Here is a 24,848-nt window from a genome sequence, read left to right as displayed (position 1 = left end):
TCATAAAATCAGTACACAACGCAAGACAACAGAGTTCAGTGGCGTAACTAGGAGCTCATGGGCCGCAGTGCAAAAAATTTTTTTGAGCCGTCCTCTCTCTCTCTCTCTCTCTCTCTCTCTCTCTCTCTCTCTCTCTCTCTCTATATATATATATATACAGTGTATCACAAAAGTGAGTACACCCCTGACATTTCTGCAGATATTTAAGTATATCTTTTCATGGGACAACACTGACAAAATGACACTTTGACACAATGAAAAGTAGTCTGTGTGCAGCTTATATAACAGTGTAAATTTATTCTTCCCTCAAAATAACTCAATATACAGCCATTAATGTCTAAACCACCGGCAACAAAAGTGAGTACACCCCTAAGAGACTACACCCCTAAATGTCCAAATTGAGCACTGCTTGTCATTTTCCCTCCAAAATGTCATGTGATTTGTTAGTGTTACTAGGTCTCAGGTGTGCATAGGGAGCAGGTGTGTTCAATTTAGTAGTACAGCTCTCACACTCTCTCATACTGGTCACTGAAAGTTCCAACATGGCACCTCATGGCAAAGAACTCTCTGAGGATCCTAAAAGACGAATTGTTGCGCTACATGAAGATGGCCAAGGCTACAAGAAGATTGCCAACACCCTGAAACTGGGCTGCAGCACAGTGGCCAAGATCATCCAGCGTTTTAAAAGAGCAGGGTCCACTCAGAACAGACCTCGCGTTGGTCGTCCAAAGAAGCTGAGTGCACGTGCTCAGCGTCACATCCAACTGCTGTCTTTGAAAGATAGGCGCAGGAGTGCTGTCAGCATTGCTGCAGAGATTGAAAAGGTGGGGGGTCAGCCTGTCAGTGCTCAGACCATACGCCGCACACTACATCAAATTGGTCTGCATGGCTGTCACCTCAGAAGGAAGCCTCTTCTGAAGTCTCTACACAAGAAAGCCTGCAAACAGTTTGCTGAAGACATGTCAACAAAGGACATGGATTACTGGAACCATGTCCTATGGTCTGATGAGACCAAGATTAATTTGTTTGGTTCAGATGGTCTCAAGCATGTGTGGCGGCAATCAGGTGAGGAGTACAAAGATAAGTGTGTCATGCCTACAGTCAAGCATGGTGGTGGGAATGCCATGGTCTGGGGCTGCATGAGTGCAGCAGGTGTTGGGGAGTTACATTTCATTGAGGGACACATGAACTCCAATATGTACTGTGAAATACTGAAGCAGAGCATGATCCCCTCCCTCCGGAAACTGGGTCGCAGGGCAGTGTTCCAGCATGATAATGACCCCAAACACACCTCTAAGACGACCACTGCTTTATTGAAGAGGCTGAGGGTAAAGGTGATGGACTGGCCAAGCATGTCTCCAGACCTAAACCCAGTAGAAAATCTTTGGGGCATCCTCAAGCGGAAGGTGGAGGAGCGCAAAGTCTCGAATATCCGCCAGCTCCGTGATGTCGTCATGGAGGAGTGGAAAAGCATTCCAGTGGCAACCTGTGAAGCTCTGGTAAACTCCATGCCCAGGAGAGTTAAGGCAGTTCTGGGAAATAATGATGGCCACACAAAATATTGACACTTCAGGAACTTTCACTAAGGGGTGTACTCACTTTTGTTGCCGGTGGTTTAGACATTAATGGCTGTATATTGAGTTATTTTGAGGGAAGAATAAATTTACACTGTTATATAAGCTGCACACAGACTACTTTTCATTGTGTCAAAGTGTCATTTTGTCAGTGTTGTCCCATGAAAAGATATACTTAAATATCTGCAGAAATGTGAGGGGTGTACTCACTTTTGTGATACACTGTATATATATATATATATATATATATATATATATTTATTTTACTTAACGAAAATATTGTCGTGTTTTTACTTTCACTATCGCGGCACTTTACCGCTAGCATTAGCCACTTGCTACTGTAGAGCGTCGGCTCACCTAGCCGCTGTCCGGTGGGGATGCTACAGGTCTTTTGCTGTGCGGTGGTGGAGGTGTGGGAATAAAGGCACACGACAGCTAACTGTTTAGTCAGGACTTCAATGAGCCTAGTTCCAGAACCCGAACTTCCATGCTGGAACCACAAGGTGAGACTCATATACAAAACTAACTGCAGAACATCCGAACACACATGTATAAACCTGGTGCTGCATTCTGATTGGCTGGGCTGAAACCACCAATCAGAATTACAGCAGTTCGTTAAGAGTTTATCTGGCCAATCAACAGTCAGAAATATGAATAACGTGTAAATGATTTACAAAATCATTGGTTTGTAAGCTTCCCCGTTCTTATTAACCAAAATAACTAACAAAATAAATAAAAAATAAAACAGCCAATCCGGGGCCCTCAATTATTCGGGGCCCCTGGGCTGAAGCCCAGATAAGCCCATGCATTAAATCACCCCTGCCTACCGAACACCTCTGTATCACCTCTATAGACCACTGAAGTCGTGCGTCATTCTGTAGTCCTCGTTCTGCCCATATTTGGAGAACCGGGTCTAAGCCCGATTTTCAATGGCAAAAATGAACGGGGTTTTCAAAAAAATCGGCTCTAACGCATCCTGTGCTAAATAAACATGTTCAGAACCCTGTACGTTTTGTCCTGTGTACATTTTCCTCCTGAACATCACCAGATCCTCTGAATGACGAGGTCGTTAAAGGGTCGTAATACTTATAATGCTACACGAACGCTAATGCTACTGCGCATTAATTAGACGTCACTGAACTACACCAAAGCAAGGCGTACTGTGGTGGTCGTATCGCTTTGTGGTTTGTCCTCCTTTTACAAGAGTATTAAAAGAGGTGAAAAGCACTTTCAGTCTGGTCATGTGGAGCCTCAGTGCAGGTCATCTTGTAGGGCTTGTTAAAGCAAGCTATGAACAGAAGGGAAAGCTCCATCACGTCTCAGTGAGTATTAGATAAAGGACTGCACTGTAACCTACGTCCATGCTGAAAAATCCAGCTCATCACCAGCTTCTGTTTTCTTTTTCTTTTGTTCCAGTTGTGTAATTTGCAAATATAACATTTTAAAAAACAATTAAAAATGTAATTTATTGCTGCTCAGGTGGCACAGCGGTAAAGTACGCTAGCGCACCAGAGTTGGGTTTCTAGATGCATCGTATCGAAACTCAGCTCTGCCTTTCCAACTGGGCTGGGCGGCAGTATGAACAACGTTTGGCTGTTGTTCAGGGTTAGGGGCAGAGTCGGATCATAGGTCCTCATAACTGGTACGACTGCAGCCCCTGCTGGTTGACTGACGGCGCCTGCACAGGGCTGAGGAATAACATTGAGGGGGGTGTGATCCTCCGTGCGCAATGTCTCTCAGTGTATGAACTCGGCTCGTGCGGGTGAAAAATGCAGGCTGTACTGATTGCGTGCCGGAAGGGGGCGCAAGTCAGTTGAGTGGCGTCCTCAGTCAGCGGCAAAAGGGTCGAATCAGTATAGAGGACACAATCAGGGTAACTGGACATGACTAGAATAGGAATAAAAAATTGGGGGGAAAAAGTGGGAAATAATAGATAATTAAAAATTTTTTTATTTTTTATTTATTAACAGGTTATTTGGTTACGACGAAATGAGCAGCCCACAATACCTCCAGTTTGGTAACTGCAACCAAAGGCGTAACACCCGACCATCCTTGCTTTCTACTTTAATGTAGCTAGCTACTAAAAATATTAAGTTTCGACTTCATAATTCTGAGGAAAAGAATCTCTGTAAAACAAAACTCTGGCAAATATTAAAAGAGCTAAAAGGTTTATGTTGACTTGACCAGTGCAGCGACTGGACTGGATTTGTGATGTTTTTATTATTTATGGCTCAGGTGTATTTGAGTGTTAAATTTCACCACCACAACTGTTTCATAACCACATTTATAGAGAAGTGATACTAATAACAGCAAATCATTTTCTATTATAAAATACAACGTATCATTAAATAATCATTTATTAAAAATAATAATCATACTGATTTATTACCATTACAATCATATGAATCCCCTCTACACCCGCAGCATTACTGATGTAAATTTAATATAAAAAACAACATGATAAAAATCATTGTGATCACAAAACGTTCTACATTCTACCTGATCGTTTTCTTTCACAGGTACAAGACGAGTTCATATGTGGATCTGTATCACACACAGAGAGTCACTCACCGACCCCCATCATCCCCCGTCTCTGTACAGGCACCATCAACCAGCCAGAAGAGACCATGAGTGCAGCAGTTAAGCGAACTTCGACCCTCCCTCCCCGGACGAGCCGATTATTTTCTGTATAGGCGCCTCACTAGCTGATAGCAGAGCTGAGATTCAAACTCATGAGTTGGAAAGGCATTGCCCCACACTGGTGATTTTTAGAGATCGATACGGTTTCTCTCGGCTGTGAATGTGCTGGTGTTTTTTAAGATGACTCTGTCGATTAAAACACTTCCCACAATCCGAGCACTGATATGGTTTCTCTCCAGTATGAATGCGCTGGTGTGTTTTTAGAGAACTCTGTTGATTAAAACTCTTCCCACACTGTGGGCACTGATACGGTTTCTCTCCAGTGTGAATGTGCTGGTGTTTTTTTAGAGAACTCTGATGAGTAAATATTTTTCCACACTCCGAACACTGATACGGTTTCTCTCCAGTGTGAATGCGCTGGTGTATTTTGAGATGACTCTGTTGAATAAAACTCTTTCCACACTGTGAGCACAGATACGGTTTATCTCCAGTGTGAATGTGCTGGTGTCTTTTAAGAGCACTCTGATTATTAAAACCCGTTCCACACTGTGAGCACTGATATGGTTTCTCTCCATTGTGAATGCGCTGGTGTGTTTCAAGATTAACCTGTGTATTGAAACTCTTTCCACACTGTGAGCACTGATACGTTTTTTCACCAGTGTGAATGCGCTGGTGTCTTTTAAGATGACTCTGTGTATTGAAACTCTTTCCACACTGTGAGCACTGATATGGTTTCTCTCCAGTGTGAATGCGCTGGTGTGTTCTGAAATTTCTATGTTGATTAAAACTTTTCCCACACTGTGAGCACTGATAGGGTTTTTCTCCAGTGTGAATGCGCTGGTGTACTTTGAGATTGCTCAGTGTAATAAAGCTCTTCCCACACTCTATGCACTGATAGGGTTTCTCTCCAGTGTGAATGCGCTGGTGTATTTTAAGAGCACTCTGGAATCTGAAGCTCTTCCCACACTGTGAGCAGACGTTTCCTTCTTCCTGTGTGGGACTGAGAGAGGTGTTAATGCTGACAGTACCAGAGGACGTTTGCTGATTACTGGAGCTTCTGGTGGGCGTCAGATCCTCATGTTCAGTCTTAATCTTCACCAGCGCATCATCATATTTATCATGGTTGCAGCTCTTGATGTGATTGTGGAGGTGATTTTGGGTTGTAGAGGAACGTGGACACGAGGAGCAGGAGAAATCCTTGTTCAGTTCTGAAGCAGAAAATAATAAAATACATTTATAACATTATAAATAATAAAATACATTTATAACATTATAAATAATAAAATACATTTATAACATTATAAATAATCAAATACATTTATAACATTATAAATAATCAAATACATTTATAACATTATAAATAATCAAATACATTTATAACATTATAAATAATAAAATACATTTATAACATTATAAATAATAAAACACATTTATAACATTATAAATAATAAAACACATTTATAACATCATAAATAATAAAATACATTTATAACATTATAAATAATAAAATACATTTATAACATTATAAATAATAAAACACATTTATAAAATTATAAATAATAAAATACATTTATAACATTATAAATAATAAAATACATTTATAACATTATAAATAATAAAATACATTTATAACATTATAAATAATAAAATACATTTATAACATCATAAATAATAAAATACATTTATAACATTATAAATAATAAAATACATTTATAACATTATAAATAATAAAACACATTTATAACATTATAAATAATAAAATACATTTATAACATTATAAATAATAAAATACATTTATAACATTATAAATAATAAAATACATTTATAACATTATAAATAATAAAATACATTTATAACATTATAAATAATAAACTACATTTATAACATTATAAATAATAAAATACATTTATAACATTATAAATAATAAAGATTGTTAGTAAATGTTAAACTGAGATCCGATGCTAAAGTCCTGTAACGTGATTCATCCTGCATTCATCATTTCCTGCTCACACTGATCTGCATGAGCACAATACAAGCTTTCACTGTATGATGCTTCATCCCAGGTGCCTCTGATTCTATTCAATACAAATATCTTACTGAGTTCATCTTTATCTTCAGCTTCTTCCTTCTTCACAGGCTTCATCTGGAAACCTCCACACTGTTGGTCCTCTGAGAAGAGCAGCTCCACAGAAGGGACGAGTTCCGCAGGGATTAAAGTTACTTCACCTGAAATTCCATCAATATAAGAAGAAGAAACTCAACAACTGGAGGAAACTGAAGGTTGTGAGTTTGGTTACCAGAAATAGATACGACTTTAATCCAGACTGGAGTGTAGCAGCACTTCTCCATAGGACAGTACAGTACAGGTTCTAATCCCACTATCCACATTCTATTGTTATTTCTACTGATTAGTGACTCCAATACTAACCACACTGTACTGTACCATACTGTACTGTACCACACTGTACCATACTGTACTGTAAGGCAAGGCAAGTTTATTTGTATAGCACCTTTCATACACAGTGGCAATTCAAAGTGCTTTACAAGGAAAAAATTAATTAAAAGCATTAAAACATTCCTGAGATCTAGAACCTCAGAAAGACTACTTGCAAACATTTAGTTACAATTAAGACAACATGAAATTCAAACAAGAGAGATAAGCAATTAAGAACATGAAAACTAAAAGAAAATATAGTAAAATATACCCTACAATTTAGAAGAGCATGAAGAACTAAAAGAAATATGGTAAAATGAGGGTAATAGCAAAAATCTTGAGCTCAATCATAGGCACAAGAAAAAAGAAAAGTTTTTAACCTGGATTTAAACATTTCTACATTTAAGGAACATCTAATATCTCCTGGCAGTCTGTTCCAGTTATATGCAGCCCGACAGCTAAATGCTGCTTCACCATGTTTAGTTTGGACTCTGGGCTCAACTAGCTGACCTGAGTCCATGGATCTAAGAGATCTACTGGGTTTATATTCTCTAAACATTTCTGAGATGTATTCTGGGCCGAACCCATTCAGTGATTTATAGACCAGTAGCAGCACTTTAAATTCTATTCTGTAACTAACTGGAAACCAGTGTAGAGATTTTAGAACTGGAGTGATGTGCTCAGTTCTCTTCGTCTTAGTTAAAACTCTAGCAGCAGCGTTCTGAATGAGCTCGAACTGTTTAATGGTCTTTTGGGAAGTCCAGTTAAGAGACCATTACAATAGTCCACCCTACTGGAGATAAAAGCATGGATCAGCTTCTCTAGGTCTTGTTGGCACACTAGACCCTTGATTTTGGCTATATTTCTAAGATGGTAGAAGGCTGTTTTGGTGATGGTTTTTATATGGCTGGTGAATGTGAGATCTGAGTCTATTAGAACGCCAAGATTTCGGGTCTTTGGTATTTAGAGCCCGGGAACTGAGGTGTTCACTGACACTGGTCCTCTTTTCTTTGCTGCCAAACACAACAATCTCTGTTTTCTTCTTATTTAACTGTAAAAAATTCGGGCTCATCCAGTTATTGATGTCCTCCAGACACTGACACAGTGAATCTATTGGGCTGTAATCATCTGGTGAGAGAGCCAGATATATCTGTGTGTCATCTGCATAACTATGGTAATCAATGTTGTTAGCCTGTAGCATTTGGCCTAATGGCAGCATATAAAGATTGAACAGAAGAGGTCCGAGAACTGATCCCTGGGGGATTCCACATGTCATAGCCACCCTGTCAGATTCACAGCTGCCAATAGTGACGAAGTAACTCCGGTCTTCTAAATAAGACTTGAACCAATTAAGGACTGTTCCGGAAAGTCCAACCCAGTTTTCCAACCTATCCAGCAATATTCTATGATCTACAGCAGGGGTCATCAAACTACGGCCCGATGCTTTAATTTGACCGGCCCCTTTAACCACAGCAGCAATACATGCCACTGTTCATCTTCGAACTCACAGTATTATAACGGGGGAAAAACTAACAGAGGAAACAAAAATTGGCCACCCGGAGTTTTAGTAGATTATACAGCAGCGATCCAACGGGTGGCGCTCCAAGCATGAGGGGAGTGATTGGCGCATCAATAGAGAGATGAGCGACCGCAGCCACTGAACTGTGTTGCAAAGCAGTTAAGTGGGATTTCGTTATGAAAATCCTTGTGTCCTGTGTTAATTTCATTAAAGCTAATGCTCTTAACTACAGGCAGTTTCAGGAATTCTGTGCTGTACTGAGATCCGCTGGCTGAGTTGGGGCGAGTTTTGAAATGTTTTAACGACCTGCTCCCGGAGATCAACACATTTATGCATCCAAAATCAAAACTCAAGCACATTGTTTAATTTTTATGCTTCTCTTTCCATTGCTCCCCGATCTCAATAAAACATGCACTCAGAGTAACTACCATTTTCGGGAGCATCTACATCTGTGAGCAGACTTTTTCGAAGTTGAAACACCTTAAATCTCCAACCAGATCCAGACTCACTGATCAACATTTATTAGCTATTATGACTGGCAGTAACAAATATGGAACCTGACGCTTACTGTCTCGTCAGGCAAAAGCAGGCTCACAGTTCACACTGATTTTTTAAGTTAACACTGTATGAGGAAGGATAATGGAAATTATTAAAATAAATAAAATTTCTTCATTATCATTATGAACTACAATTATACAAAGCACAGACAATACATCCAGTATACATAGTAAATAGCTTTTTTTGGGTGTGTTTACTATTTCACCTGCGGTCCGGCCCCCCGAAACACTGATGAACAGTAATCTGGCCCTTTGGTTAAAAAGTTTGAGGACCCCTGATCTACAGTGTCAAAGGCAGCACTAAGATCCAGTAAAACCAGAACTGATATTTTACCCGAGTCAGTATTCAGCCGTAGATCATTTAACACTTTTATGAGAGCCGTTTCAGTGCTGTGGTGAGCTCGAAAGCCTGACTGAAATTTGTCAAAATAACCACTGGAATTCAAAAAACTGCTGACTTGATTGTAAACAACTTTCTCAATGATCTTAGCTATGAAAGGAAGATTTGAGATCGGCCTGTAGTTGTTTAACACAGACGCATCCAGAGTTCTCTTTTTTAGGAGTGGCTTAATGGCAGCTGTTTTCAGTGACTTTGAGAAAACGCCTGATTCTAGTGAGCCATTAACTATTTGTTGCAAATCAGTTTTTACAGTTAAAAATTAGTTAAAAATAGTTTTCAAAATGATAATGATGATTAAAAAAGATGGCAGTATGTCGAGACAACATGTCGATGATTTAAGATGCTGAACTGTTTTCTCCAGAGTTTTTTGGTCTATTGTATTAAATTGTGACATAATAGTCATGTTATTTTTAGGTGTCTGTAGGGGCAGCATGGTTTCATCGTTTGACTGAGTGGCGTTGATGGTCAGTCTAATAGTTTTGATTTTTTCACAGAAGAAATGAGCAAATTCATTACATTTCTCTGTGGACAGAAGTTCTGGCGTGATCCGTTTTGGAGGATTTGTAAGCTTGTCGACCACGTTGAATAGAGTGCGGGTGTTGTTGATGTTCCTGTTAATGATCTTAGAGAAGTGCAGCTGTCTAGCCCTGCATAACTCCGAGTTAAAACTACAAAGGCTTTGCTTATAGAGATCATAGTGGATTTGAAGTTTAGTTTTCCTCCACTTACGTTCAGCTCTCCTGCATTCTCTTTTCAGAGCTATTACCATCATTGTGTTACGCCATGGTGCTTTCTGTTTGCTCAACGTTTTCATGACTTTTACCGGGGCAACCACATCCATGACCGTCAATATTTTCACATTAAAGTTATCCAGGAGTTCATCAACTGACTCTGCAATTAAAGTTGGTGATATAGCTATGGCCTCCATAAACTAAGAACTAGTACTTTTATTTATGCACCTTTTCTTAACAGAAACAGAGCTAGTTTGAGCATCTGGAGTGATCAGCATTTCAAAGAAGACACAAAAATGATCAGAGAGGGCCAAGTCCTTGACCATAACAGAGGAAATGTTAAGACCTTTAGAAATAACTAGATCCAGAGTGTGCCCTCGAGTATGTGTAGGCCCTTTCACATGTTGCAATTGTCAAAAAGTCCAAAAAGTTCTTTGGTGTTATTGTCCTTGTTATTATCTAAGTGGATGTTAAAATCCCCAGTTATGATGAAGAAGCTGTACTCAGTGGAGATAACTGACAGTAGTTCAGCAAGTTCAACTATAAAATGTGCAGAGTATCTTGGAGGTTTATAAATGGTTAAAAATAAAATTTTGGGAGTACCCTGCAAAATAAAACAGAGGTATTCAAAAGACATAAAATTGCCAAGTACAGTCTCTTTGCACTGGAATACATATCTTTAAATAAGGCAGCTACTCCTCCACCTTTCCTACCACTTCCACACACATTCATAGAACTGAAGTTTGCTGGTGCTGTTTCATTAAGAACAGTGGCACTGCTGCCTTCTGCTAACCATGTTTCAGTTAGAAACAGAAAATCTAAACTGTAGGATAGAATTATGTCATTCACTAAAAATGATTTGTTGGCTAGAGATCTAACATTAAGCAGAGCTAGCTTTTAAGGAACCACAGGAGCCCCTGGGGCAGCCCGAGGTTGTCGTGGTACAGGTAAGAGGTTAGACTGGTTGACTTGGTATGCTGAATGCGTTCTATTCTTTCTATTTCTAATCAACACAGGAATAGAAAACATTTCAGGCATACTGGGTCCAAGCTTACTCTCCAAACTGTTGTCAGTATCATATCTGCTATAGCAAGGACCCTGAACACATCACAACGAGTTATCATTGTTTTGTATTCTGAAGCCGCTATCAGTAGCGCTCGCTGAACATTCTGAACTCTGTACAGCCAGAGGAGATGAAGTACAAGGCTGCTGCTGACGGTGCTGAAGTGGCCTCAGAGAACGGGGAGGGGGCTGTGGACAGGGGGGAAGGGGTGCCCTGTGCTTTTTGGGTGAAACCTGTGGACTGCCTGAGATGGAGTGTGAGAATTTAGTCCCAACACACACCAGTTTCTCCATTTTCTCTCTGAAATCCATATGTGGAGGCGATGTTGTTGAGAGAGAGAAGTTGGAGGATGACTGTGATGTCTCTGCTGTTGACTGCTGTGTCACTGCCTGATGATGAAGGTCGTAATAGCTTTCGTCAAGAGTCAGAAACTCAGCCTGAGCCGTGTTCTCCAGTGATGGGGATTGTATGTTTGATGGTCCTTCATGGTTGAAGGCAGGTGAGGGAGGTTGAGGATGCACGTATTGTGTCGAGTCAGTCCAAGAAGCAGATGGGTGGCGAAGAGCAAAATGGAGGTTGTCCTTTAGTGCCTTTACTCCAGTCTTGCTTAGGTGGGTGCCATCTGGGTAAAAAAAATTCTCTGCGCCCCCAGAATAAATTAAAATTGTCAATATAATCCATACCTTAGCAGATTTTGATATTCAAAAAGCAGATTTTGATATTTAAAAAGCAGATTTTAATAATTAAAAAGCAGATTTTAATAAATAAAAAGCAGATTTTAATATTCAAAAAGCAGATTTTGATATTTAAAAAGCAGATTTTAATATTCAAAAAGCTGATTTTAATATTAAAAAAGCAGATTTTAATATTCAAAAAGCAGATTTTTATATTTAAAAAGCAGATTTTAATAATTAAAAAGCAGATTTTAATATTCAAAAAGCAGATTTTCATAATTATAAAGCAGATTTTAATATTCAAAAAGCAGATTTTAATATTCAAAAAGCTGATTTTAATATTCAAAAAGCAGATTTTAATATTCAAAAAGCAGATTTTAATATTCAGAAAGCAGATTTTGATATTTAAAAAGCAGATTTTAATATTCAAAAAGCAGATTTGAATATTCAAAAAGCAGATTTTAATATTCACAAAGCAGATTTTTATATTTAAAAAGCAGATTTTAATATTCAAAAAGTGGATTTTAATATTCAAAAAGCAGATTTTCATAATTATAAAGCAGATTTTCATAATTAAAAAGCAGATTTTAATAATTAAAAAGCAGATTTTAATATTCAAAAAGCAGATTTTCATAATTATAAAGCAGATTTTAATAATTAAAAAGCAGATTTTAATAATTAAAAAGCAGATTTTAATATTCAAAAAGCAGATTTTAATATTCAAAAAGCAGATTTTCATAATTATAAAGCAGATTTTAATAATTAAAAAGCAGATTTTAATAATTAAAAAGCAGATTTTAATAATTATAAAGCAGATTTTAATAATTAAGAAGCAGATGTTGGGTCCACTTTGTATTTTACATTTATAAATAGTAAAATTTTTTGCTTTTCGCTTTTTCTCAATCACGCTTCTCTCAGTCTCACTGTTGTTTGTACTCGGCTCATTTACACTTTTCTTAGCCTCTCTCAGCTCTACAGTTTTCTCCAGTAAGAGTTTTGGCCCTATTTTGACAGGTGGGGGGGATCTCGTCACTCATTGGCTGCTGGAAATAAGCCCCGCTCACCAAGTACCTTAACGGTTGAATGCCTGACTACATCGTGTCTGTGTTATTTTTGGTTTGTTAGCATTCGTTATTGCTCCCCTTTTTCGTGTGGGTCATTTCCATCTCTCCTCCAGATGTGGAGAGCAGCTGGTAAGAGGTGATTTACAGTCGCCTCTAAAGTTTACGAGATCACAAAGTTGTTAAAACCCGTTTCTTGTCATTTCTGCTCGCTAAATGAAGATTCAGACACATCGTCTCCTTCAGAGGAGTCGGAACTTTTTCAGGCTGGATCAGGGAGACGAAGGTCGTCTGTAGGATGTACTCGGTGAGCGGGGCTTATCTCCAGCGGCCAATGACTGACGAGATCCCGCCCACCCATAAAAACAGGGCCAAAACTCTTACCCAGGAAAAAATGTTGAGCTGAGAGAGGCTGAGAGAAGCGTAAATGAGCCGAGTAGAAAAAACCAGCGGAAGCGAGAAACTTTCAAAACTGAAAGTGAGACTGAGAGAAGCGTGACTGAGGAAAAGCTCAGCGAAAAGTAAAAAACTATTTATAAATGTAAAATACAAAGTGAAACCATAATCTGTGTTCTGGTTCTTAAAATCTGCTTTTTAAAGATCATAATCTGTGTTTTGGTTCTCGATACTTTTGGCCCTATTCTGACGTCAGACGAATATCTCTATTTTTACATTTCACTGACCAACGCTTCTATTTCCAGACTGAGCCGTACAACGTTAGACGTGAGTGAATCAAATACGTCTCTTATGGGTGAAAAATAAATTGCTTCAGTTTCAGAAGTAAAAAAAACATCTAATCTCATAATGCCACGCCCCCCTGGACAGGTACTCCTCACAGCACAGGTTCAAACCCCTGGTCTGACAGACCAGTCAAACTAGCGCTACAGTGAACAGACCTCACAGGGAACACACACACACACACACACACACACACACCTGTTTAGGGTTATTTTTGTAGCTCCAACTGGCCTGACTGCATGTACTTGTGGGAGGAAACCCTGAACCACCCTGAACCTCGGCGCCCGGAGGAAAGCCACGTGGACGCAGGGAGAACATGCAAACTCCACATTCTTGCTGTAATGTGACGTCGCCATGTACTGCAGCACGATAGCACCCTAATCCTAATAACAAACGAGACATCAGGAGGCCCTGGTACAACACATTCATCAACTACGCTGGCGTCTTTGACCAGAGTTTAGATGTTCAGAAAGTTGTTTGGTGTTCATGTAACAGAACTGAACAGAACCGGAACCGGAACCACACCCGTGGAAATGATGTACAGTAAATATTTTACTGTGTGTTTAAATCTGACAGAGAGGAACTCTGGGAGCAGCAGGTACGTCTACATCTCCACCTTAAAGTCCAGGTTTGAGGCTCAGCGTTACTGCAGGCTGTATCACACCGACCTGGCCAGCTCAAGAGATTCAACTGAAAACTCTATTGTAGCTGGAATGATCTCTGAGTGGACCTGGATCGGTCTGTCCAGGATCACCTGGAAGTGGTCAGATCAGACCAACCCTGCCAACATCACCTGGAAGTCTGGACAACCTGATAATAAAAACGCGTATGAAGATTGTGGTTGTTTATCTAATTTTCAGGCTGCTGATGCTCGGTGCTCACAAATCAAACCTTCCTTCTGTTATAGAAGTGAGTTCAAGTTCTGTTCAGTCTCATATTTAGATTCATTTAAATTATTTTTAATAATTTCAGTTTAATTTGTGTGTGTTTGTGTGTGTGAACAGTTATAACAGGTCAGATCCAGATCCTGAACATCAGGGTTCAGTCGGATCAGAACATGAACGATCCTGCAGTAAAGGCAGCTCTCCTGGAGAAGGTGGGTCTCACTCTCTACAAGATTCTACTGATAATGTTCAGTTCCTCATTATTCCAGCAGCAAGAACCTCAGTGTCCATCAAGCTCTGATCCTCAGGCTGTACTGTAACCATCATCTGCTGCTGGATTCAGTTCTTCTACCATCTTTATACTCAACACATCACATCAGTTCATCGTCCTAATCATCTTCTGTTCCTCAGATCCTGCAGAAACTGAAGGAGCATGGGATGGAACTGAACATCACACTAAAATGGAGGGAGCAACCAGGTGGAGAGGTGTTCCACAAGTGAAAAATTAACATTTAAATCTTTTAATCAATTAATATTCAAGCTGATTAGAAGGATTCGGAGCAAATTTATTACTTTATGTAAAGAAAAACAATTCATGTGATTTTATGAAAATATTATAATAATCCTAAAAACGTTCAAAAAAGGTTGGGGTTGCTTGGATGAGACTGTGGTTTGAACCAGCCTGGTGCAGGTAAAAGAAAGCGGTCAGCACTGCACAGGGCGTGTGTTAGTTACGGCCCTCGGTCAGGGAACTGGATATGACTAAATATGGAGAAAAGTTGGGGGGAAATGAATAAACAGAAAATACCAAAAAAATGTAAAGTTTTAGTAAATGTAAGTTTTACACGATAAAGAAAACAGAACCAGACTGTCCCTAAACTTTATACACCCCGATTTATAGTTAATATACACCGATCAGGCATAACATTATAACCACCTCCTTGTTTCTACACTCACTGTCCATTTTATCAGCTCCACTTACCACATAGAAGCACTTTGTAGTTCTACAATTACTGACTGCAGTCCATCTGTTTCTCAACATGCTTTGTTAGGACCCCCACAGAGCAGGTATTATTTAGGTGGTGGATCATTCTCAGCACTGCAGTGACACTGACATGGTGGTGGTGTGTTAGTGTGTGTTGCGCTGGTATGAGTGGATCAGACATGTTGTGTCCACTCACTGTCCACTCTATTAGACACTCCTACCTAGTTGGTCCACCTTGTAGATGTAAAGTCAGAGACGATCGCTCATCTATTGCTGCTGTTTGAGTCGGTCATCTTCTAGACCTTCATCAGTGGGCACAGGACGCTGCCCACGGGGCGCTGTTGGCTGAATATATAGTGTATATATATAGATAGTGGACGATTCTCAGTCCAGCAGTGACAGTGAGGTGTTTCAAAACTCCAGCAGCGCTGCTGTGTCTGATCCACTCATACCAGCACAACACACACTAACACACCACCACCATGTCAGTGTCACTGCAGTGCTGAGAATGATCCACCACCTAAATAATACCTGCTCTGTGGTGGTCCTGACCATTGAAGAACAGCATGAAATAGGGTAACAAAGCATGTAGAGAAACAGATGGACTACAGTCAGTAATTGTAGAACTACAAAGTGTTTCTATATGGTAAGTGGAGCTGATAAACTGGACAGTGAGTGTAGAAACAAGGAGGTGGTTTAAATGTTATGGCTGATCGGTGTAAGTTAAAACTTCTTAAAATTTTTTCTGCTGTACAACATTTATAAATAGTCGTTAATTTAATAAAATGTTAATTATTAAATGATAAAACGTTGTCAGATTTCATTATTTTCTAATGTATTAAATGTAATTAAGTAATAAAAACATGGACGCTCGGATGGTGCAGCAGTCTAATGTGCTAGCGAACTACTGTCACAACTTCCAATCATAGCACAGCCACGCCCTGGCCGGGGGTTCATACAAAGGTTGTACGGGGTCACATTAATTTTCCCAGTCGTGAAATGTTCACTTTATCATGAAATTCTGATAGCACTTTTCCACCAAAAGAACTCTGGAGGCGCCCAGGTGGCGCAGCGGGATATTCCGCTGATGCACCAGCACCGAGTTTCTGAACCTCCCGGTTCGAGGTGTTGCCACCGGTTGGCTGGGCGCCATCTGGCGGGCATAATTGGCAGTGCCTGCAGGGTGGGGGACCGGACTATATGTGGGTGGGTGGGTCTTCATGCGCTGTGCAAGGACCCTGATTTGCAGAAGAGACAGACAGGTAGGTAGACAGACAGACAGGTAGATAGATAGACAAACAGGTAGATAGATAGACAGACAGGTAGGTAGACAGACAAACAGGAAGGTATATAGGTAGGTAGGTAGGTAAGTAGGTAGGTAGGTAGGTAGCTAGATAGACAGACGGATAGGTAGGTAGACAGACAGACAGGTAGGTAGATAGACAGACAGGTAGGTAGACAGACAGACAGGTAGGTAGGTAGGTAAGTAGATACTCGTGGCGATTTCTCTAAGACTGCAAGGGAAGCTCAGCTTCCCCTAAAATGTAAAAAATTAAATGGTGAAATATGTACAGTTGTGTTAACATTTCATTGACTACAAATGCGTTAGAGCACGTTCATCTTGAAGACGAGTTCGTTCAGAATCAGCTACTTATCACAAATCGACTCGATTTTGTGAACTTAACTCATACGTTCCCGGAGCGTCAATGCATTTACCCGCAGAAGCTGAGCGTCTCTTCACTTCTATGGGGCTGCATGGGAGGGTTTTCGAAACTTGCCGGTCATTGGATAAATGCCACGATTTTTTCCCGCCCCCGGACGCTGAGCATCTCTGGGGGTGAATGGAGCTGTGGGCGGGTCTGGACGCTAGTGATGGGAATTCCGGCTCTTTTTAGAGAGCCGGTTCTTTTGGCTCGGCTCACTAAAAAGAGCCGGCTCTTTCGGCTCCCAAGTGGCTCCTTAGATTTTTTTGTTCCTTAAATTAATTTATTACCAAATTACATGTAAAATTAATTACTAATGTAAAAACATTGTATCAAATGTTTATTATTTAAATTGCTTTATTTATATACTCAACATGGAACAGAGTGCTACAACAATAAATGATAAAATACAAAAACAAAGACCCATCTCAATTAGACAAAAAGGTCTGATTGTGTATATTACTTTTAAATTTGCATCTAGAGCAAAAGAACACATCAACAAAGCATCACTCAACAAAATATAAATAAAAATGTGCAAAACAAACAAAAAAAAAGCAGCATCCAGGTTACAGTATTTGTAAGTCTTTAGTGAAGATCCTGTTTCTCCTTCTGTTTTCATCTGCCCTGTTTTTTTTTTTTTTTAAGATTTTCTCTGAGGGGGCAGATGTTGCTACATTACAGTCTATGTGCCATCACATGTATAAGATGTTGGTAGACTGAATACTTGGTCTCCCACCAGTTCAGTGGGTCTGAACTTCTCTGTAAAAAGGGCTCCTCATGTCCAAACTTTACTATGTCTCCTCTCACTCATTTTCCTCACCTTTCCAGCGTGTAATGTCTGCCTATGTAAAGGGCAATGTAAAACTTCATCAAGTTCTCTCTCTCTCTCCCTCCCGTTCGCCACTGGTAGCTAGGTAGATAGACAGACAGACAGGTAAGGTACAGTGTATCACAAAAGTGAGTACACCCCTCACATTTCTGCAGATATTTAAGTATATCTTTTCATGGGACAACACTGACAAAATGACACTTTGACACAATGAAAAGTAGTCTGTGTGCAGCTTATATAACAGTGTAAATTTATTCTTCCCTCAAAATAACTCAATATACAGCCATTAATGTCTAAACCACCGGCAACAAAAGTGAGTACACCCCTTAGTGAAAGTTCCTGAAGTTTGTGTGGCCACCATTATTTCCCAGAACTGCCTTAACTCTCCTGGGCATGGAGTTTACCAGAGCTTCACAGGTTGCCACTGGAATGCTTTTCCACTCCTCCATGACGACATCACGGAGCTGGCGGATATTCGAGACTTTGCGCTCCTGCACCTTCCGCTTGAGGATGCCCCAAAGATGTTCTATTGGGTTTAGGTCTAGAGACATGCTTGGCCAGTCCATCACCTTTACCCTCAGCCTCTTCAATAAAGCAGTGGTCGTCTTAGAGGTGTGTTTGGGGTCATTATCATGCTGGAACACTGCCCTGCGACCCAGTTTCTGGAGGGAGGGGATCATGCTCTGCTTCAGTATTTCACAGTACATATTGGAGTTCATGTGTCCCTCAATGAAATGTAACTCCCCAACACCTGCTGCACTCATGCAGCCCCAGACCATGGCATTCCCACCACCATGCTTGACTGTAGGCATGACACACTTATCTTTGTACTCCTCACCTGATTGCCGCCACACATGCTTGAGACCATCTGAACCAAACAAATTAATCTTGGTCTCATCAGACCATAGGACATGGTTCCAGTAATCCATGTCCTTTGTTGACATGTCTTCAGCAAACTGTTTGCGGGCTTTCTTGTGTAGAGACTTCAGAAGAGGCTTCCTTCTGGGGTGACAGCCATGCAGACCAATTTGATGTAGTGTGCGGCGTATGGTCTGAGCACTGACAGGCTGACCCCCCACCTTTTCAATCTCTGCAGCAATGCTGACAGCACTCCTGCGCCTATCTTTCAAAGACAACAGTTGGATGTGACGCTGAGCACGTGCACTCAGCTTCTTTGGACGACCAACGCGAGGTCTGTTCTAAGTGGACCCTGCTCTTTTAAAACGCTGGATGATCTTGGCCACTGTGCTGCAGCTCAGTTTCAGGGTGTTGGCAATCTCCTTGTAGCCTTGGCCATCTTCATGTAGCGCAACAATTCGTCTTTTAAGATCCTCAGAGAGTTCTTTGCCATGAGGTGCCATGTTGGAACTTTCAGTGACCAGTATGAGAGAGTGTGAGAGCTGTACTACTAAATTGAACACACCTGCTCCCTATGCACACCTGAGACCTAGTAACACTAACGAGTCACATGACATTTTGGAGGGAAAATGACAAGCAGTGCTCAATTTGGACATTTAGGGGTGTAGTCTCTTAGGGGTGTACTCACTTTTGTTGCTGGTGGTTTAGACATTAATGGCTGTATATTGAGTTATTTTGAGGGAAGAAAAAATTTACACTGTTATATAAGCTGCACACAGACTACTTTTCATTGTGTCAAAGTGTCATTTTGTCAGTGTTGTCCCATGAAAAGATATACTTAAATATCTGCAGAAATGTGAGGGGTGTACTCACTTTTGTGATACACTGTATATATATATATATATATACAGTGTATCACAAAAGTGAGTACACCCCTCACATTTCTGCAGATATTTAAGTATATCTTTTCAATTGGAGGGAAAATGACAAGCAGTGCTCAATTCGGACATTTAGGGGTGTAGTCTCTTAGGGGTGTACTCACTTTTGTTGCTGGTGGTTTAGACATTAATGGCTGTATATTGAGTTATTTTTAGGGAAGAATAAATTTACACTGTTATATAAGCTGCACACAGACTACTTTTCATTGTGTCAAAGTGTCATTTTGTCAGTGTTGTCCCATGAAAAGATATACTTAAATATCTGCAGAAATGTGAGGGGTGTACTCACTTTTGTGATACACTGTATATATATATATATATATATATATATATATATATATATATATATATATATATATATATACAGTGTATCACAAAAGTGAGTACACCCCTCACATTTCTGCAAATATTTTATTATATCTTTTCATGGGACAACACTATAGAAATAAAACTTGGATATAACTTAGAGTAGTCAGTGTACAACTTGTATAGCAGTGTAGATTTACTGTCTTCTGAAAATAACTCAACACACAGCCATTATTGTCTAAATAGCTGGCAACATAAGTGAGTACACCCCACAGTGAACATGTCCAAATTGTGCCCAAAGTGTCAATATTTTGTGTGACCACCATTATTATCCAGCACTGCCTTAACCCTCCTGGGCATGGAATTCACCAGAGCTGCACAGGTTGCTACTGGAATCCTCTTCCACTCCTCCATGATGACATCACGGAGCTGGTGGATGTTAGACACCTTGAACTCCTCCACCTTCCACTTGAGGATGCGCCACAGGTGCTCAATTGGGTTTAGTCCATCACCTTTACCTTCAGCTTCCTCAGCAAGGCAGTTGTCATCTTGGAGGTTGTGTTTGGGGTCGTTATCCTGTTGGAAAACTGCCATGAGGCCCAGTTTTCAAAGGGAGGGGATCATGCTCTGTTTCAGAATGTCACAGTACATGTTGGAATTCATGTTTCCCTCAATGAACTGCAGCTCCCCAGTGCCAGCAACACTCATGCAGCCCAAGACCATGATGCTACCACCACCATGCTTGACTGCAGGCAAGATACAGTTGTCTTGGTACTTCTCACCAGGGCGCCCCCACACATGCTGGACACCATCTGAGCCAAACAAGTTTATCTTGGTCTCGTCAGACCACAGGGCATTCCAGTAATCCATGTTCTTGGACTGCTTGTCTTCAGCAAACTGTTTGCGTGCTTTCTTGTGTCAGCTTCCTTCTGGGATGACGACCATGCAGACAGAGTTGATGCAGTGTGCGGTGTATGGTCTGAGCACTGACAGGCTGACCTCCCACGTCTTCAACCTCTGCAGCAATGCTGGCAGCACTCATGTGTCTATTTTTTAAAGCCAACCTCTGGATATGACGCCGAACACGTGGACTCAACTTCTTTGGTCGACCCTGGCGAAGCCTGTTCCGAGTGGAACCTGTCCTGGAAAACCGCTGTATGACCTTGGCCACCATGCTGTAGCTCAGTTTCAGGGTGTTAGCAATCTTCTTATAGCCCAGGCCATCTTTGTGGAGAGCAACAATTCTATTTCTCACATCCTCAGAGAGTTCTTTGCCATGAGGTGCCATGTTGAATATCCAGTGGCCAGTATGAGAGAATTGTACCCAAAACACTAAATTTAACAGCCCTGCTCCCCATTTACACCTGGGACCTTGACACATGACACCAGGGAGGGACAACGACACATTTGGGCACAATTTGGACATGTTCACTGTGGGGTGTACTCACTTATGTTGCCAGCTATTTAAACATTAATAGCTGTGTGTTGAGTTATTTTCAGAAGACAGTAAATCTACACTGCTATACAAGCTGTGAGTACACCCCTCACATTTCTGCAAATATTTCATTATACCTTTTCATGGGACAACACTATAGACATGAAACTTGGATATAACTTAGAGTAGTCAGTGTACAGCTTGTATAGCAGCCATAAAATACAAAAACCAGGTCCTTTCTGTGTGGAGTTTGCATGTCTTTCCCATGTCCTTTCACAGTCCAAAGACATGCAAGTGAGGTGAATGTTCCTGTCATGAATGTAACCAAAGTGTAAAACGTGACGTTAAAATCCTAATAAACAAAACAAAATAAACAAGCATCTAGAGTGAAACAACAACACATCAACGAAGCATCACTCAACAAAATATAAATGAAAATGTGCAAAACAAAAAGAAATATCCAGGTGACAGTATTTGTAAGTATTTAGTGAAGATTGGCATTCAGAAAAACCAAGCAGCTCATCTTTGATGGGTTGATCCTGTTTCTCCTTTCTGTTATGATCTGCCCTGTTAAAATAGATTCTCTCTGAGGGGACAGATACACAGTCTATGTGCCATCACATGTATAAGATGTGGGTAGACTGAACACTTGGTCTTCCATCAGTTCAGTGGGTCTGAACTTTTCTGTAAAAGTGGTTCCTCGTGTCCAAACTTTACTATGTTTCCTCTCACTCATTTTCCTCACCTTTCCAGCATGTAATGTCTGGCTGTGTAAAGCGCTGAGTTCTCTCTCTCTCTCTCTCTCTCTCTCTCTCTCTCTCCTGTTCGTGTGCACGCTGTCTCTCTCTCTCTGTGTGTGTGTGTGTGACCTCTCCCCTCCTGCTCAGTGTAATTACACAAACGCCACCACGTCTCTTGACCAATCACGTGCGGTTTTGACAGGAAAAAAAAAACCTGGAAAAAAACGAATCGGCTCCCAGTAAGGAGCCGGATCCCGTCGTTCACTTTAAAGAGCCGGCTCTTAGAGCCGGATCGTTCGCGACCGACCCATCACTAATTAACATTAAGGTAATAGTTAAAAATCACTTATCAGTTATCATTGTTATAAACAATTATCATGGCTTAGCGTACGTACATCTGGTTCAAGTCAAACAAGCTTATCAAGCGACTGTTAAATAATTTTACACATACATATACAACTGTTATATTGGATTAAAAAAGTTGCTTTGAGTCTCAGTCAGCCGACATGCAGCCATATTCGGGCCAGATTTGGGGTGCCGAGCCGACAGACAGCCGACACCGCCGAACCGGAGCCGGAATCGGCCGAGATCTATCGTGCTAGCTGGGAAGAACTCGGTGTGTTTGAATGAAACATTAAAAACTGTAAACAAAGCTGAAAATGTGACGCGTTTATATAAAAATGTTAGATTTAATAACGAAGAAACTCCGTTACGATTAACTGATTCATTTTGCTGGATCGGTTCAAATGAATCGGTTCCTCCGTACTGAATCATGTGTGATGCTAACAGTTAGCGGAGCAGCTAACAGTTTGTGTGTTTAAATGAAACTGGAGTTAAATCTCCTCAAATCCTCACAGTGATGTTTTATTATGAACTCTAGTTTTATTATTAATTAGAATGGAGTTATAATTAAATATAAGGGTTATAATTAAATACATATTTTACTTAAAGATGAGGCTCTACAGTACAAACACAGCAGCTTCTTGTTCTTCTTATGTTTGATGGCGGTTGGAAGAACAACTTAAGACGCACCAGCGCCACCAACTTGACTGGAGTTGAACAGCAGCTTAGCAGTAATAAACCTCCATTAGCCCCGTATCTCTCAGGTAGCTTTAGAGAGGACTACAGTCAGTCCTAGACGTTCTTCCAAGCAGTTTCTCTAATGTCATGTTTAGTTCTCCAATATGCTTCTCTAACTCTGTTCTTTCTTTCTTATACCTTTTGTAATCTGTTAATCTGAGTTTGACTGTTTCCTGTGTATTACAGTGTTACAGAGTCCAGTGGGGTGATTCCCTATTCTGTGTAATGTTTGAATCAGACGCTGATGTTGCTCTGAGTATTGGAATATGACTGTAGTGACTCTCGCCTCATCCTCCAACCCGCTTAGGAGACTTGTTCAGCTGCTTATTTGAGAGGTCACGATCATCCTGACCCACTTATGAAAGCTGTTTTTTACATGTTGACTCAGATGTTACTTATAAAACTTGTTCTTCACATACCTGAGCGGTTGCTACAGTCCGAGCAAATGGTCACCTGTCATGACATTGTCAAGGGGGGGTCAACTGGCCAGCACGGCTGTCCTGCTGGCGTAGACACAGCTAAGATTGATTTAAAAGGTGGACCTTATTATATATTACCTACAGGTTTCATAATTGATTCCAGAAAACTTCTGTCCTGTTTTAGGATTATTTCAGTTAAGTTTAGATATTACTTGATAATTGTCTTCAAGCAAAACACCCTGTATCGATTATGTCCCATCTTACCACTACCACTGTCACGCTGTCCTCATACATATCTTGCATACTTCTCTGCTACTCTGGATTTCCTCATGCAATACCACAGCTCCTCTTTTTGCACCCAATTATAAACTTCTTCTAGATCCATAAACACACAAGCACCTTCTGGCCTTCCCTTTACTTCTGTATGAACATTCTCAAAGTTAACACTGCATCTTTGGTGCACTTTGCTGAAATGAAACTATACTGCTGTTCACAAATCTAGCCCGACTTCCACTACCCAGATTTACATGCTGTGGCTGATTGATTTTATGTTTCTGTATTTACTGCAGCTCTGCACATTACACTTGTTCCTGAAAGTAGAAACCATTACACTTCTTCTTATTATTTGTTAGAGAATGTAGTTAAAAACTCCACTGTCGGCTTTCTTAAACATTTCCACGCCTCGTCTTGTGAGCCGACTGCCTTTCCACTCTTCATTCTCTTTATCGCTGCAGTCACTTTCTCTCCATTCTGTGTTCACTACAGCAATTTCAGTCCTTTTTGCAAAATCTACCATCATCTGCCCTTCCTTATTTCTGTTCCTAGCACTATCCACCCAACCCCTCCTTATCACCTCTATTATTTTCACCAACAATCTCCCAACATACACTAACACTGGTAAACTAGACCCATCAGATGTGTAAATCTTATGTTGCACTTTTTTTACCCTGCCCTGGGACACGTGCACCCCCAATGGCTAGGTTGTTAACATTAGAGATGTACCGATCAGGGTTTTTGGCGCCGATTTTGACCTCCAATCTCCTTTCAGGGCGATCGGCCAATAGCCGATTCCGATCGGGGGGGGGTGCAACAAGCTTAATTAAACTGCTATTACCACAGATCTGTAACCGAGTCAGACTCGTTCCGTCTAAAAGTTCAGCAGATGATCCTGAACTAATGAATTTGGTAATGAATAAACTTTTGCCTCCGATTGGCTCTGTAACGTTTTCTGTTCTCATCTACATCACAAGCAAGAACCACTTACGATTTACCAAAGTGAA

General features: G+C 40.5%; 1 protein-coding gene across 1 annotated transcript in view; it reads right to left on the bottom strand.

The window, feature by feature from the left end:
• The window catches only part of LOC134335862 (zinc finger protein 271-like), a 49,497-nt gene that overhangs the window by 7,973 nt on the left and 16,676 nt on the right, over positions 1-24,848 (bottom strand). Inside the window, exon 6 of the mRNA XM_063018474.1 lies at positions 4,334-5,204. Within this exon, the coding sequence (XP_062874544.1) occupies positions 4,334-5,204 (871 nt within the window). The remainder of the gene's footprint in view (positions 1-4,333; positions 5,205-24,848) is intronic.

The sequence above is a fragment of the Trichomycterus rosablanca genome, chromosome 2 (genome assembly GCF_030014385.1).
Source record: "Trichomycterus rosablanca isolate fTriRos1 chromosome 2, fTriRos1.hap1, whole genome shotgun sequence".
NCBI classification, from domain to species: Eukaryota; Metazoa; Chordata; class Actinopteri; order Siluriformes; family Trichomycteridae; genus Trichomycterus; species Trichomycterus rosablanca.
Note: the sequence above shows the minus strand (reverse complement) of the source record. Positions and strands in the feature narration are given on the sequence as shown.